The 13,982-nt window shown below is 40.8% G+C and overlaps 1 protein-coding gene across 2 annotated transcripts in view; it reads right to left on the reverse strand.

The window, feature by feature from the left end:
• The window catches only part of ANO6 (anoctamin 6), a 66,936-nt gene that overhangs the window by 16,270 nt on the left and 36,684 nt on the right, over positions 1-13,982 (reverse strand). For both annotated transcript variants that reach the window (XM_083463419.1, XM_083463420.1), the window contains exons 7-11: positions 13,125-13,240; positions 11,800-11,934; positions 10,177-10,282; positions 8,598-8,658; positions 5,207-5,352 (exon numbers count right to left, since the gene is read on the reverse strand). In XM_083463419.1, the coding sequence (XP_083319545.1) occupies positions 5,207-5,352; positions 8,598-8,658; positions 10,177-10,282; positions 11,800-11,934; positions 13,125-13,240 (564 nt within the window). The remainder of the gene's footprint in view (positions 1-5,206; positions 5,353-8,597; positions 8,659-10,176; positions 10,283-11,799; positions 11,935-13,124; positions 13,241-13,982) is intronic.

Below are 13,982 nucleotides of genomic sequence, written 5' to 3' on the forward strand. Positions count from 1 at the left end.
TTCTGCTTTATCCATGGACAATGATTTGTTCCAAGGCAGACATGCCTCTTCTCCTTCCCTGGCATCAGTTTAAAAGTTGCTCTGCCACCTTTTTGATTTTAAGTAAAAGTAAAAAGCAAAATGTGCTTTTAAGTTTCTGTCAAAGGAAAAGCTTACAATTTGAAGGGATTATAGAAAATTCCCTTTGCTGAAAGCAGAGAGACAGCACTGAGATTTGCTTGAAAATAATGCAGTTTCAAAAATCTCACTACTAACATTAGCTATTGTTTAACACAAGATGCAAGCAGTTGAGACCCATTCAGGTCAATAATCAACTGACTTAAAAGTAAAAGTAAATTATACTCGCTGTGCAATAACAAATAGGTATCTGATCACCATAGCATAACCTGAAAGCAGTTTTCCCCTACATGAGAGTGGTAGGTGATATGCTTTTTGATGCTATTACAGAAACATTAAAGAATTGGCAACAAAGAACAAAACAGTGAGAAAAACAATTTCATTGCTTTTCAGCACCAAAAATGGAGAATAAAAGATTTTTCTTCAAAGGGCTGAAGCTAGATTTCAATACTGGAGGATAATAATCTTACAATAAAAATATTGTAGGAAAAATGCCACATATTCATAAATGCTAATCTGGAATTCTCCATGTTTGGGAAGATGATATTAGGTGCAAATTAGCTGGCATGCCTTCATGAGTATCAATATTCTTGCTATATTGGACTACAGAATGAAAGAGATAAAGCGCAGGTGAGATATTTATTTAGGTCAATTTAGCAAATTGAATTTAATGCATAGGTGTACAAACATCAATACCAGCCGTGTGTCACAAAAATTCTTAATATCTAAACTATATTCGGTCTTCATAAAATTGAAATTAAAATAGTTTCTTGCCATTCTTCAGCCACATATATATTGTTAAGCTTGACATTTTAGCCACCTTCCAATTTTTTGCTGACCATTCTTTCAGAGTAAGGACAAAGTCATCACACTATTTCTTGGTAATGAAACTATTTGCGACAACAAATTCCAGACTCTTTCAGACAACTCAAAGTACTGCAGCTGTTGTTTTTGTTTAACCAGTAATGCCCTGAGTATCTCAGGGAGCTTCTTTCTCCCATACAACTTGCATAGTGTTTCAAGTTCTGCCAATAAGTTCTGCTCTAGAGTTTGTCCTTGAGAAGATAAGGATTCAAGGCATCAGGAATTCTGTCCCCTGGGAAGTGCCAGCAGTAGTCTCTGCTCAGAACCAGGCAGTGGGAGGTTGTTCCACTAGAGCTAATGGGGCACAGCCCTACCAAGGATAATGGCAAGTGATTACAAAAAATATATATATAAAATGAAATCAAAACCGCATACTGTTTCACACACATTGAATCCTTCCATTTGAATTCAAGAGAGGCTCTGCAGACATTTCTGTCAATCTACCATTCTATAGCCAATCAGATCTCTGAACCACTCAGCCAGTCCTTATCCAAAAGTATAGCTCAAAGCAAAGAGGTCCCTCTCACGTATTTCTGAGCTGAAAAGCCATGTGAAAGTTGAATATTGCTGGTGAAAGCATTGTTATCCAAAATTAGTTTGAGGTTTCTTACTTTTAAACATATATATATATATATATATATATAGAGAGAGAGAGAGAGAGAGAGAGAGAGAGAGCTAGCTTTAAATTGCTTTATACTGTAAACATTGGATTTATTTTCATGTGTATGTTTGGTTTTTTTGGAAACCACCTGTGAACACTAAAAAAGAAAAGAAAAAAAAGCTGGTGCATCAATATTACAATAAATAAATAAACTTCTGTTCACATGGTACCCATTGTAGTCATAGAATGATTTTCTTTTTCATCATATAGCTTTAGATTTGTGTTGTAGTATATTATGCAAGCACCTGCCTCATACCCAACATCATATTAAATAGTTCCCCTGCTTTAGAAAATATAAATCAATTCATTTCAGATGGAGATTATGGGAAGGCATTGTAAACTATCCCCCTTTACTCCATAATCCTCCACGTAAATTACAATCTGCTATGAAATATATCCTTTGAGTCCTAGTTATGGCTGATGACATGAGCCTTATTTATTGATGGCGAGACTTGCCCTCAGAACAGCCTCCTTTCGAGGATGAAATAAAGTTCTAATATGAGAACTTTACTAGGTCATTAGAATAAGTTTGGGTCTTTCCCCCCAGAGCCGAACTATGAATTTAAAATGTGCAGTACTCAGGCAGTGACAAACTTATTATATAATTGAAAACATAATTGAAATATAACAGAATGAGGGCCAGAGCTCAGTCGTGGAGCATATCCTTTAAATGTGTGAGGTTCTTGGGATGAATTCCCAGGCTAGGAAAACTCCTGCCTGAAACCCAGGAGAGCAGCTGCCAGTCTGTGTGAACAGATGGGTTAGTGGTCTGCTTTAAAGCTCGTCCACCCTTCCACACTAGAATGCATGGGTCCGAATGGTTTTCTGCTTGATCCATGCTTTCTTAGGCATGGGACTGAACAGCTTTTCATTTGCCCCAGGGGTGTAGCTTAGGTTGCCAGAGCCCGGGGCCATGCGGAGGGGTGGGAGGGAAGGAAGGAAGGAAACGGACAGAACGCACTTGTGCATTCAACTGCCTAATAGTGTCCACATCACCCAAGAGATCGCAGCCACTGAGATAAGAAAAGAAGAGCCATTCCATTGTCTGGAGCAGGCACAGGCAAACTCCGGCCCTCCAGATGTTTGGGACTACAATTCCCACCATCCCTAGCTAACATAGGGTTACCAGATGTCCCCGGTTCCCGGGGGCAGACCCGGGATTTGCAAATGTGTCCCCAGACAAATTCCGTCCCTGGAATGTCCCCAGATTTGCAAATCTGTCCCTGGGAAATGTGGCAGCGGCAGCCTCAGCAGCCCAGAGCCAGCCTGTTAGCGCAGTTGGCTCTGGCTGGCTTCAGGAGCTGCTCACTGCCGTGGCACCCAACATTTTTCCTGCACCACGGCAGCAAGCAGTGAGCAGCTCCTGAAGCCAGCCAGAGCCAACTGCACTAACAGGCTGGCCCCTCCTGGATAATGGCCGCCCACCCATGACTCCAGAGCCTCCTCTGATCTGTTAAAACAAAGGGGGAAGGGGGAAGGAGTTCAAGGAAGGCTTGGAAGTCACGGGCATTTATGTTTCACAGAGTGCAAAAGAAGGGCTTTGCACCTTTGTACAATATGCATGTGTGCTTGGGCCCAGGGTCTTTTGCCTCACCATCCCCACAATTGACTCCCTGTTGCTACTCTGCTTAAAAAAAAAGTGTCCCTGGATTCATTGAAAAAATCTGGTAACCATAAGCTAACAGGACCAGTGGTCAGGGATGATGGGAATTGTAGTCCCAAACATCTGGAGGGTCAGAGTTTGCCTATGCCTGGTCTGGAGAGGTCACTTCCTGGTTCACATGGAGAAGCCATTTCCAATAGAGCCCAGCAAAAGAAATGTGCATTGGGTATTGAAATTTTGTGCTCCTAACAATTTTGTACCCAGGGCAACTGCCCCGTGCCCACCTCCACTACGCCACTGGTATGCCCCACCACTTTCCCTGGGGAATCCCCCTCTTCACTGCTGAATTGGAGCAGACGTCAATCCTTGGGAAACCCAACTAATGTTTGCTCTGAGTCTGTGGTAAAGAGTGGCTTTCCCTGGGGAAGCAGTCGGACAAGAAGAAGTGTGGACGACCCCATAAGTATATGGAACCTCCCTATGCTCCTATGTAAAGCTTCTTTACCACCGCTCTATTCTCTGTTAGCAAAATCTCTTGGTTAATCAAAGATTATTTTGTTCTCTTAATTTTGAGTAATTCTTGTAGGAATTCAATTGGCAACACATTTGCCAATTTTCGTTACGAAAAGCTGATGGCCTCTGAAGTGGTGAGAATCGATGTAACTGTTAGCAAAGACAAAGATCATCACACTAATTCACTTCACCTAAATGTCTGATCTGACTTTTAAAACAACCCTGTCAGAATTTCTAGGTTTTTAAAAAATATCTTTATATTTTGAGCATCTTTAAGCATTAAAACTGCTGAAAACCAAGACTGGGTAACAGGAAGTGGAATAAGACTATAAAAAGCCGCTATATCTCAAAACTAGTGTCTGCTCTCTCCTAGTATTGCCAACAGTGATGTGGACTTCAAATTCATCCTTCCAACATTTCTCTGATGAAAACAGGGACATCCTATTCCATACCCTCCAACATTTCTCCAGTGGAAATAGGCATGTCCTAAGTAGGACCTTCCAGGATCAAGTCAGAAACCAGTACAGCTTCTGTAAATCCAGGACTGTCCCTGGAAAATAGCGACACTTGGAGGGTCTGTCAACTCGGTTCTAACTAAGTTATACTCAGAGAAGAACCACTGAAATTAACCAGCCCATGTTAGTCATCTTTGTTCATTTATGCCAAGAATTACTAACAGTGAATACAACCCCAGGTTTCCTGAAGATGCTTTTCCAAGCCTTTCCACCCCAAATTCCTGAGGTTGGAGTTTTATCTATGTAATATTTTATTTTATATATTATTTGCTTAAAGTATTAATACCAAGGCAGGGTACAACATAAAAAATGCAAGTTAAAACTGCCAGTAATCAACAACAACATTCTTAAAAATACCAGAAAACAAGGGCATAGTAATGAAAAGTGATTCTAGGCAGAAATACCAGAAAACAAGGGCATAGTAATGAAAAGTGGTTCTTTGTCCGTATTACATTATATTCCGCTTAGCTGATATACATTTCTACAAATACAGTACTGCCCCGCAAGACGAATGCCTCGCAAGATGGAAAACTCGCTAGACGAAAGAGTTTTCCGTTTTGGAGGTGCTTCGCAAAACGAATCTCCTATGGGCTTGCTTCGCAAGACGACAATGTCTTGCGAGTTCCTGCTGGTTTTTCCCCCTCCCCCCCTTTCTAAGCCGCTAAGCTGCTTATCAGCTGATCCGATCAGCAGATAAGCCGCTAAAAGCCGCTAAAAGCCGCTAATAACGCTAATCCGCTAATCCTTCAATGGGCTTGCTTCCCAAGACGAAAAAAACGCTAGATGAAGAGAATCACAGAACGGATTCTTTTCGTCTTGCGAGGCACCACTGTAGATCTGGCTCCTGACAAAAATACTGGACTTGATAGAGTCCAAAGAACTTTTCTTATAATATTTCTAAGCACATTTTTTAAAAAACAAACCTATCCAGACCTGTGTTATTTCGTTCACTACGACGCGATGGCATCTCGCTTCATATTCGGGACGTACTTGTTCTTCTTGCTCCAAGAACTCAACAGTGTCCCATTCGTATTCCAGCTCAGCCTGCCGTCTTTTCCAAAACTCCAGAAACAAAGTAACTGATGAAAGAAGGATTAAGCAAGGATTATTTTAGCTGCTGAGGATTACGAATCCAAGGTTTATTAGTTTTCTTTGCCAATCTGTGAAGAAATGGAGTCAAATCTTGCCAGTTGATGGAATGGCAACTAGGTGTTTATAAGGAAAACAGTAGAAACTATTTTTTGTTGTTGTTTTTACTTAAATTGTCTTCTTTTTGTGATGCATCATTATTTCTATATGTGCAGAAAGAACTCACAGCAGCCAGTGTGGCCAATGGTCAGAAATTATGTGAGCTGTACAGTCATATCTCATGTAACGTTTGCTTCATGTTACGTTTTTTCAGGTTGCGCCCCACAGCGACCTGGAAGTACTGGAAAGGGTTACTTCTGGGTTTCACCACATGCGCACAAGCTCCAAATCGCGCCGCGCACCTGCGCAGATACGGTGCTTCAGGTTGCGGGCTTTTCAGGTTGCAAATGGGCCTCCAGAACGGATCCCGTTCGCAACCAGAGGTACCACTGTACTTCAATAACATCTGGAAGGCCACAGGTTCCCCACTCCTGACCTAAAACATACTCAAGTCTCCTTTAGAGATACACATTGCAGGGGAAGGTTACCACTGTTTTTCAGGGACCCTTCTCTGCTGTTACTGTTCTTTTCATTGAGAAAAGGTAAAGGTAAAGGGATCCCTGATCATTAGGTCCAGTCGCGGACAACTCTGGGGTTGTGGTGCTCATCACGCTTTATTGGTCGAGGGAGCCGGTGTACAGCTTCCGGGTCATGTGGCCAGCATGACTAAGCTGCTTCTGGTGAACCAGAGCAGCACATGGAAACGCCGTTTACCTTCCTGCCAGAGCGTTACCTATTTATCTACTTGCACTTTGACGTGCTTTCGAACTGCTAGGTTGGCAGGAGCTGGGACAGAGCAACGAGAGCTCACCCCATCGCGGGGATTTGAACCACCGACCTTCTGATCGGCAAGCCCTAGGCTCTGTGTTTAACCCACAGCACCACCCGTGTCCCCTGGTAAATTTCAAGCTGCTGGCTTTGGTGTATAAAGCCCTATACAGTTTGGGACCAGGATATCCAAAAGATTGTCTCAAACCTTATATACCCAAATGATCAAAGTACTGTGCAGATGAGGGCCTTTGCCAGAAGCCAGGAGGTCCTTTCTGCACAATGTAGGAATTGGGCCTACATTGATTACAATGGAGAAAAGAGGAATGCTTCACTAGTGTTGCAAAAACTGTGCCTTTTGAGCACATATGGAAGCTGAAGGACTTAAGGAGAGCTGTGCTTCTCTGGACTGGACCAAAGGCCCAGCCAGTCCAGCCCTACATCCTCACAGTGGCCAATTGGATGCCTATAGAAAGCTCCAAAGCAGGCGGGACATGACTGCAACAGCAGCATGTTTCACATACAACAAACAATGCAACTCAATAACAGTGCTGGATGATGTGCTTTCTTCTAGCTACACGTTGCCTCAATACACTTTTTTTGTAATCCACAGCTCTTGTTAGAAACTTGAGGATCTCTGTTATATGTATGAAAGCTGTGGGTAACGTGCTCTCTCTCTCTCTCTCTCTCTCTCTCTCTCTCTCTCTCTCTCTCCTGATGCAATGCTAACTCAACCATGGTGTTTTTTATTGAAGATTTCTTAGTTTACAAAAATACGTGCATTGTCTCTTTTTCTAAGTTGTGTTTTCTACAGATCAGTTCCAGTTGTGGTGAGACATTAGTGTTGCATGCAGTGTTGCATGGGAGGAAAACAGGTGGAGGGAGATGGTAATGCTACTCGTCTTCTACTTAGTGTATGTGTGGGGTTTTAACTCAGCCATGGTTAAGACAAGAACAAGGGCCTGGGACTTACCCCCACCTGTCTTTGGTATACATTGCCCCTGCTCACCTTAACCATGATTGGTGCCTACTCTAAGTAGAGTTTTCAGTTAGCAAGGATTTGAATCTTGCAGAAGCTATGCTGTTAGAACACCACTGTGGGAAGTGTGCATGTTACTATAATGCACTAAAATAATGTGTTGCATCATTGGAAATCCCTGTATTAAATTATAATAGCACCAGAAAGCCATTTCGCATGGTGAAGCAGTTGGCTGTTGGGTGACATGACCCATGAGCACTTCAGTAAGTTGTTCTTCCATTACTGTAATTATTATTGTTAATAAATATTTAAGAATTATGAATTACTGGCAAGTCTTTTATATTCAATTTAAATATTGTAGAAAATATGTAGTTTTGGTCCATTTTAATGTTAAGTGTCGGAGGACTAAGTTGCAACATACTTAACATTGAAAGCCTGTCGTTGTCAATTTGTAATATTTGCCTAAAATGTTACAACGGCACCTTTCTGTATATTCACCTTTACAGAGTGCTAATGGTGGCCTAAATGTTATGTGACATACTGTGCAATTAGATTTCAATACAGCACTAATTTTAATCACCAGCAAGCAAGCATGGTGATTAAACAGGGTGGATTAATGCTAGTTATTGTGACCTTGTAAATAGCATCTATTCAGTGAAACAAGATGCTTTCTGGGTAAAAAACAACAACCCAAAACTTTACCATGACCATTTAATACATTAGTTGCTAACAACTGTTATGTGTATAGAGTCATAGAATAGAATAAGGGACCACGAGGGTCATCTAGTCCAACCCCCTACACTGTGGGACTCTTTTACCCAACATGGGGCACAAACACATGACCCTGAGATTAAGAGTCTCATGCTCTACCGACTGAGCTATCCAGGTGTGCAGTAGTATATGAACTAATAAAATGAGGAAAGAAGCAAACGTTTTCTCACCCACACAAGTGCCTCTTTCCTGATGTAATAGTTTATCACATGCAGGGTTCTTTTTAAAGGGGGAGCACACACAAAAATGAAACCCTTACCTTCAGTCTGAAATGGGACACTCCAGAAGTCTACCCACAGCAACAAAGCCATACAGTGGTACTTCAGGTTACAGACGCTTCAGTTTACAGACACTTCAGGTTACAGACTCCGCTAACCCAGAAATAGTACCTCAGGCTAAGAACTTTGCTTCAGGATGAAAACAGAAATCGCGCAGTGGTGGCAGCGGGAAGCCCCATTAGCTAAAGTTGTACCTCAGGTTAAGAACAGTTTCAGGTTAAGAACGGCCCTCTGGAACAAATTAACCCGAGGTACCACTGTATTTTGGCTTTGGTTTGGATTTAACCCCCCCAGCCCCCCCAACCTCCTGCCTCAAATAATGTATTTGAAAATAGCTTACCCCATACTCCCATAAATACTGCAAACACAAGTGTTCCGAAGCTATCGAAGATACACAGCTTCTGGAAAGCATTCGGAAAAATAGGGGTTAGCATACAATTTTGCATTGTTTTTTGGCACAGCTAAAGAACATAGGCTGTTACACAACACCTAATTTCATAAGAGGGGCTACCTATGCATGGAAACAGATTTCCACATGGCAGACCATCTCTTCTGCCATGGAAATGGAAGCCCCACATAGACATTTGGCATCCTTGCAGGTTGCATACAATGCCACAAGAAAAGCATTCTTTATCATTTATGGGGAAGGACTGAACTCAGACACCTCCTTGCTGCTTTCTTGCCCCACAGCTAATCAGCTGAAGACATTGACCATCTGCTTGCTAGAGGGGAGGAAGCGTTTGCCAACTGGAAGCAATGGCCATGGCACACAGCTTGCTACTGTTTGAGAAGTTGCCTTGATAACAGCCTGCATTTTATAGTTAAATAAAGTTTCCTTTTTTTAGTGTTCTGCCAAGTTTTAGAAAACAGAACTGTAACGCCAATCTAGTCCCACATTATGGAAAACAGCAAAATATGTGATACATAAGGTTTTTTGTTTTGTTTTGTTTTTAAAGGCAAATCATTTTATAACGCCTACTTATCCTGAAAAGAGAGGCAAAATACGTTTCAGTGCTGGGAATATTAAATGCATACATAAAAACCTGAGCAAACTGAAAACAAATGAAATGTCAAAAATTATATATTCCCAATGTGATGGCAGCAACCATCAGATGATAATATGGTTGTGTAAAACTAATATCACAGATTAGCAGCTCCAGCTGCTGCATTCTTATCATCATATAAACAAAAGATCTACCAGTGGAAGGCAAACTATAATGTGATAAGCTTATCACATGAAAAGCATGCTAAGTCTAGGTCTATTAAAACACAAACACACACACACACACACACACACACACACACACTTAAAATGATTTCATATCTTTGCTCTGTTTATTCAATTTATTTCATTCTCATCTCTATCATATCCCTTATATTACTCTTCTAAAGTGAGGTTTGGGTCACTCTATTTATGAAGGAGAAGAAAACAGTTTGTGGCCAGGTCTGCCTTGCCATAAGAAGCACCAGACTATCACTCTTGCTCCTTCAAACACAGATGCGCAGGACAAACCACATGTAGACAGGAGCAATTCAAGTTAATGGACTATCCATTTTCCTAAGGATACTTCATAAAGCCAAAACTCATTTACCTGAGCAAACAGATGGGATACTGAAAGACAGTATAGGAACTTGCCTTCAAGTTTCACATCCCAGTCAAATAAAAATAGACACATTTATCTAATGAGCTTTTCCCTGAGGTTGTCTTTTAACTTAACCTTCGCACAAGTTCAATGATTGTAATCAGTAAGTTGCATTCTCCCCTTTTCATTAGTGGTCTCGTATTATTATGTAGTATCCATCCTCTTTTCTTTTCTTTTTTTCTTTTGCATGTATTTCTAACTTCGCTTCAAAATAAAATTTCATGCCCCAGAAAACAATGCCTTTCCATAATCCGCTAGAGTAAATGTTGTTGTTACCTTGGATGATTCACAGGTGATTGTGAGGTTCCAGTATGTACATTCTTGATCACATTGGGGGCACATGATGATTTTACCTCCTATGTTCGGGTCACAGACTTCCTGGCTAAAATTGAAAGGATCCATCTGAGAGGTTGAGTAATTCAATGAACAAATTGCTTAATTCACTGCTTTCATAGTTCTCCCTGCATGCTATACTCCCTTAAGTTTCCACTTTGCAGTTACTTCTCTAAGGCCAAAGTAGACTTTACATACAATAGTGCTTTTTACCATAGTGACCCATTTGTACAGAAAAAAACAAGTTATGGAGAAGTGATAACTTCTCCATAACTCCATTCTCTAGGAAAATGATTGAGTGGAGGAACTGCTTAATCTTCTCCCATCTTCTGTTTCTCTTTCCAAAATGCCACCCCTCTAAGTGACTTCTTGCAACTGAGTTCCAAACACATCTTCTGTATGTAGACTGCAGTAACTTATCTTTCATTGTTCTTCAGCTATAATCTTAAAACCCTTTGTGTAGCATAGCCCTGTTGATTTATTTTTCCCCATCACTATTTTGTGTTTTATTTTATTATCGTTAGCACCACAATTTTTAAAATTCATAAATCAAACTAATATTTATACGGGTTTGTGAGTTTCAACAGCAGATTTTCTTCAACTGATTTCAGCTGAGAGTTGTATAAAAAGAACTGTTGAGATTTCCCTCTAAGCCTATGGTATGTCCAGAAGAGAGGATCGTTAAAGATTTGCAAAATATATTACTCTAGAGAACTATGAAACAAAGGAATAAGAGCAGAGGCAAAAAAATAAGTTTGAGAAATTGGTCATAGATGATAGGAGATTTGTGGGGCAATACAGTACCACACACTGAAGATTAGCTGGCCTTAGCATACTTTAACCTTTTCACACTGAATGCATACCATTCAACACTTCAGAGAAGACAGATGTCCCATTCCATAATGATAATTTTACTATTTATACCCCACACAACTTACTGGATTGTCCCAGCCACACTGGGCAGCTTTCAACATATATAAAAACAAAATAAAACATTAAACTTTTTTTTAAAAAACTTCACTATACAGGATTGCCTTCAGACAGCTCAGGGGTTCAGATAACGCCATACCCTCCAACATTTAACCAGTGAAAATAGGGACATCCTAAAGGAAAATGGGACATTCTGGGATCAAATCAGAAACCAAGATGGCTTCTCTAAATCAGGGATGTCCCTGGAAAACAGGGACACTTGGAAAGTCTGTGAATGTGGTTACTCAGTAGCAAAAGGGGTGGCAACTTTTTCTAATCTTTCAAAATATGTTTGAACACTTAAACAATAACTTGACCATTCGTATGTTATTATAAAACAACAAACAGTGCAATCCTATACGTGCATGCTCATAATTTAGGCTGCGGCCTCAACCCCACTGACTCAAAAATAATCCTCATTGAATTCTGAGTTGATAAGTTTGAGATTTCACTGAAAATCTACTGAGTTCTGCTGAACTCTGGAACAACAAATTATTATTTGGGAATGGTCCACTTAATGACATTTGGATCTTTATGCTGGATCATATGCATGCTGGATCATATCCAACGTGAACGACATGAACTAGTGCAGGTTACCTCCAAGTGCAGTTGTCCTTCATGAAATAGCCATACAAAAAGCACCCGAGTCCAACAACTGCTGCCAGGAGTAACATCTGAGTATAGAATCCTAGCCAGGCAAAATAGATTCCAATTTTCTCCCCATAATATTTCCTGCAGATAAAAACACATATTTAGAAACTATGGACAAATATACAATTCCTCTCAATCCAATTATTTGGGGAAGCGAGAAACTCCTTACATTTAATGTTGACACACATGGATCATTGTGTATTGCCATCAGTTTTGTGCTTCCAGATTTCTTAAAGCAGGCTTCCTCAACCTTGGCCCTCCAGATGTTTTGAGACTACAATTCCCAGCATCCCTGACCACTGGTCCTGCTAGCTAGGAATCATGGGAGTTGTAGGCCAAAAACATCTGGAGGGGCAAGGCTGAGGAAGCATGCCTTAAAGGAATTGAACCTTGAGGCCTCATTTGATGTGTTTATGAATGATCTCCAAGAGCATTCAGAAGCAGCAATTCCATCTTCTTCTTCTTTTTTGTCCTAGCAAGTTTAACAAGACACTTCCTGGCACAGAGGTACAGAAATAGAAAATACTTTTTGTCTTTTAAATTTCTGCTTGTCACACAGATGTTAAGAAACCTTGGGAGCCTTGTCCCAAAGGAACTCTATCAGAGCACCACAATAACAATTTCACTTGTGTTAAAATTTGTATTATATCCACAGTTGGATTCTCTACTAATGTGAAACCTCCTTATTTTGTAATTTTGCTGACGTGTAAGCCTGGTAATTTTTGGTTTAGGGCTGTTTTTATAGCTTTTGCTTAACATTTTTTTGGGGGGGGTTTAACATATTTATTTCATTTTTTAGAAACCTGGTTTCAAAGATTTCCATTTATGCTACAGTGTTAGGGATAAGGTCAATTATAAATATCAAGAAACAAATAATTCAGTTGAATGAAAACTGCAATCCAATGCAGTCTTAGACAATGACTCAGGAGTAAGCTCCACTGAATGAGAAGGGGTATACAGTGGATAGACATGCATAGAATTGTGCTGCAAACTACATGGCTTTGAGATAACTTCCAAGTGGGACCTTGGTTTTCTTATTCATTACACAAATATATTTAGGCATCTTGAACATTCTCACAAATATGTAACCAGTAGATGATTATACAAAATCAAACTGTCTCCAAGGAACATCAAGAGAAACAAATTAAGGTGACTTGACTAAGCTACCTGCACTCTGCATGTTTTCTCTAAAAATAATGATTATACATGGAGCAGGGAGGGATCACATTAGAAGAAGACTTTCAGCCTCTCTCATGCTTGTCCATACCTACCTGACAAGATCTAAGGGCTGTAACTTGAAAATATTTCGAGGATGAGCCCATTCTCTGTACAGCAGATACCGTTCATTTGGACAGTTGGGATCCTCTGACTGGTAGTTGAATCTTGACTGTGAAACAGAGTATTGAGTGGATAATTAAAAAATTCCCACCTTCTTGAAGGCACAGTTCATGTCATGCCTTTTTAATGTCAGCTGTTGTTCAGACTCCTGCTCAAAAAAGGAATGGCTTCTCTTGTAGCGTTTGCAGTGCCTACCAGGAAATTCCTGAGGGTCAAATTACACCATTTTTCATTTAGAGGAAACTACAATCTGATGTTTTATCATGATCATTATTTTTGTATTGCTGTTGCTGTAATGTGCCGCAGCAGTCATAAATGATTTCCTGGTAGCTGCTGCAATTGACACAGAAGCTTCCCACACTATGCAGAAAAAAACCACAGAGACGGTTAATGCTGCCCGTTTTGACATGTGAATGTCTGAGGCTATTTCTAGCTTCCTTCGAATGATAAGAGATATTAAGTAGAATAATCTTCTTCAACCTGGTGCCCTCCAGGAGCTGTTGGACTCTTGAGCTCCCATCAGTCCCACTCAGCATGGCAAACTTTCAGGGATGATGGCGTACCCTCCAAGTGGCCTGATTTTCCATGGACAGCCCAGGAATTCCGAAAGCCATCCTGGCTTCTGATTTGATGCTGGAATGTCCCTATTTCCCCCTCCAGTGCTGTTGCTGCTGAGCTCAGGGAGGAGATTGAGCCTGCGCTCAAGCAGTGGTGGCAAGGGAACATCTCGTTGCCTCTCCATAGTCTTTCCCTGGCTGCTACTGCCAGCCTCCTCTCTTGAGGAGAAGGTG

This window comes from Podarcis liolepis (assembly GCF_965112155.1).
Source record: "Podarcis liolepis genome assembly, chromosome: 10".
NCBI classification, from domain to species: Eukaryota; Metazoa; Chordata; class Lepidosauria; order Squamata; family Lacertidae; genus Podarcis; species Podarcis liolepis.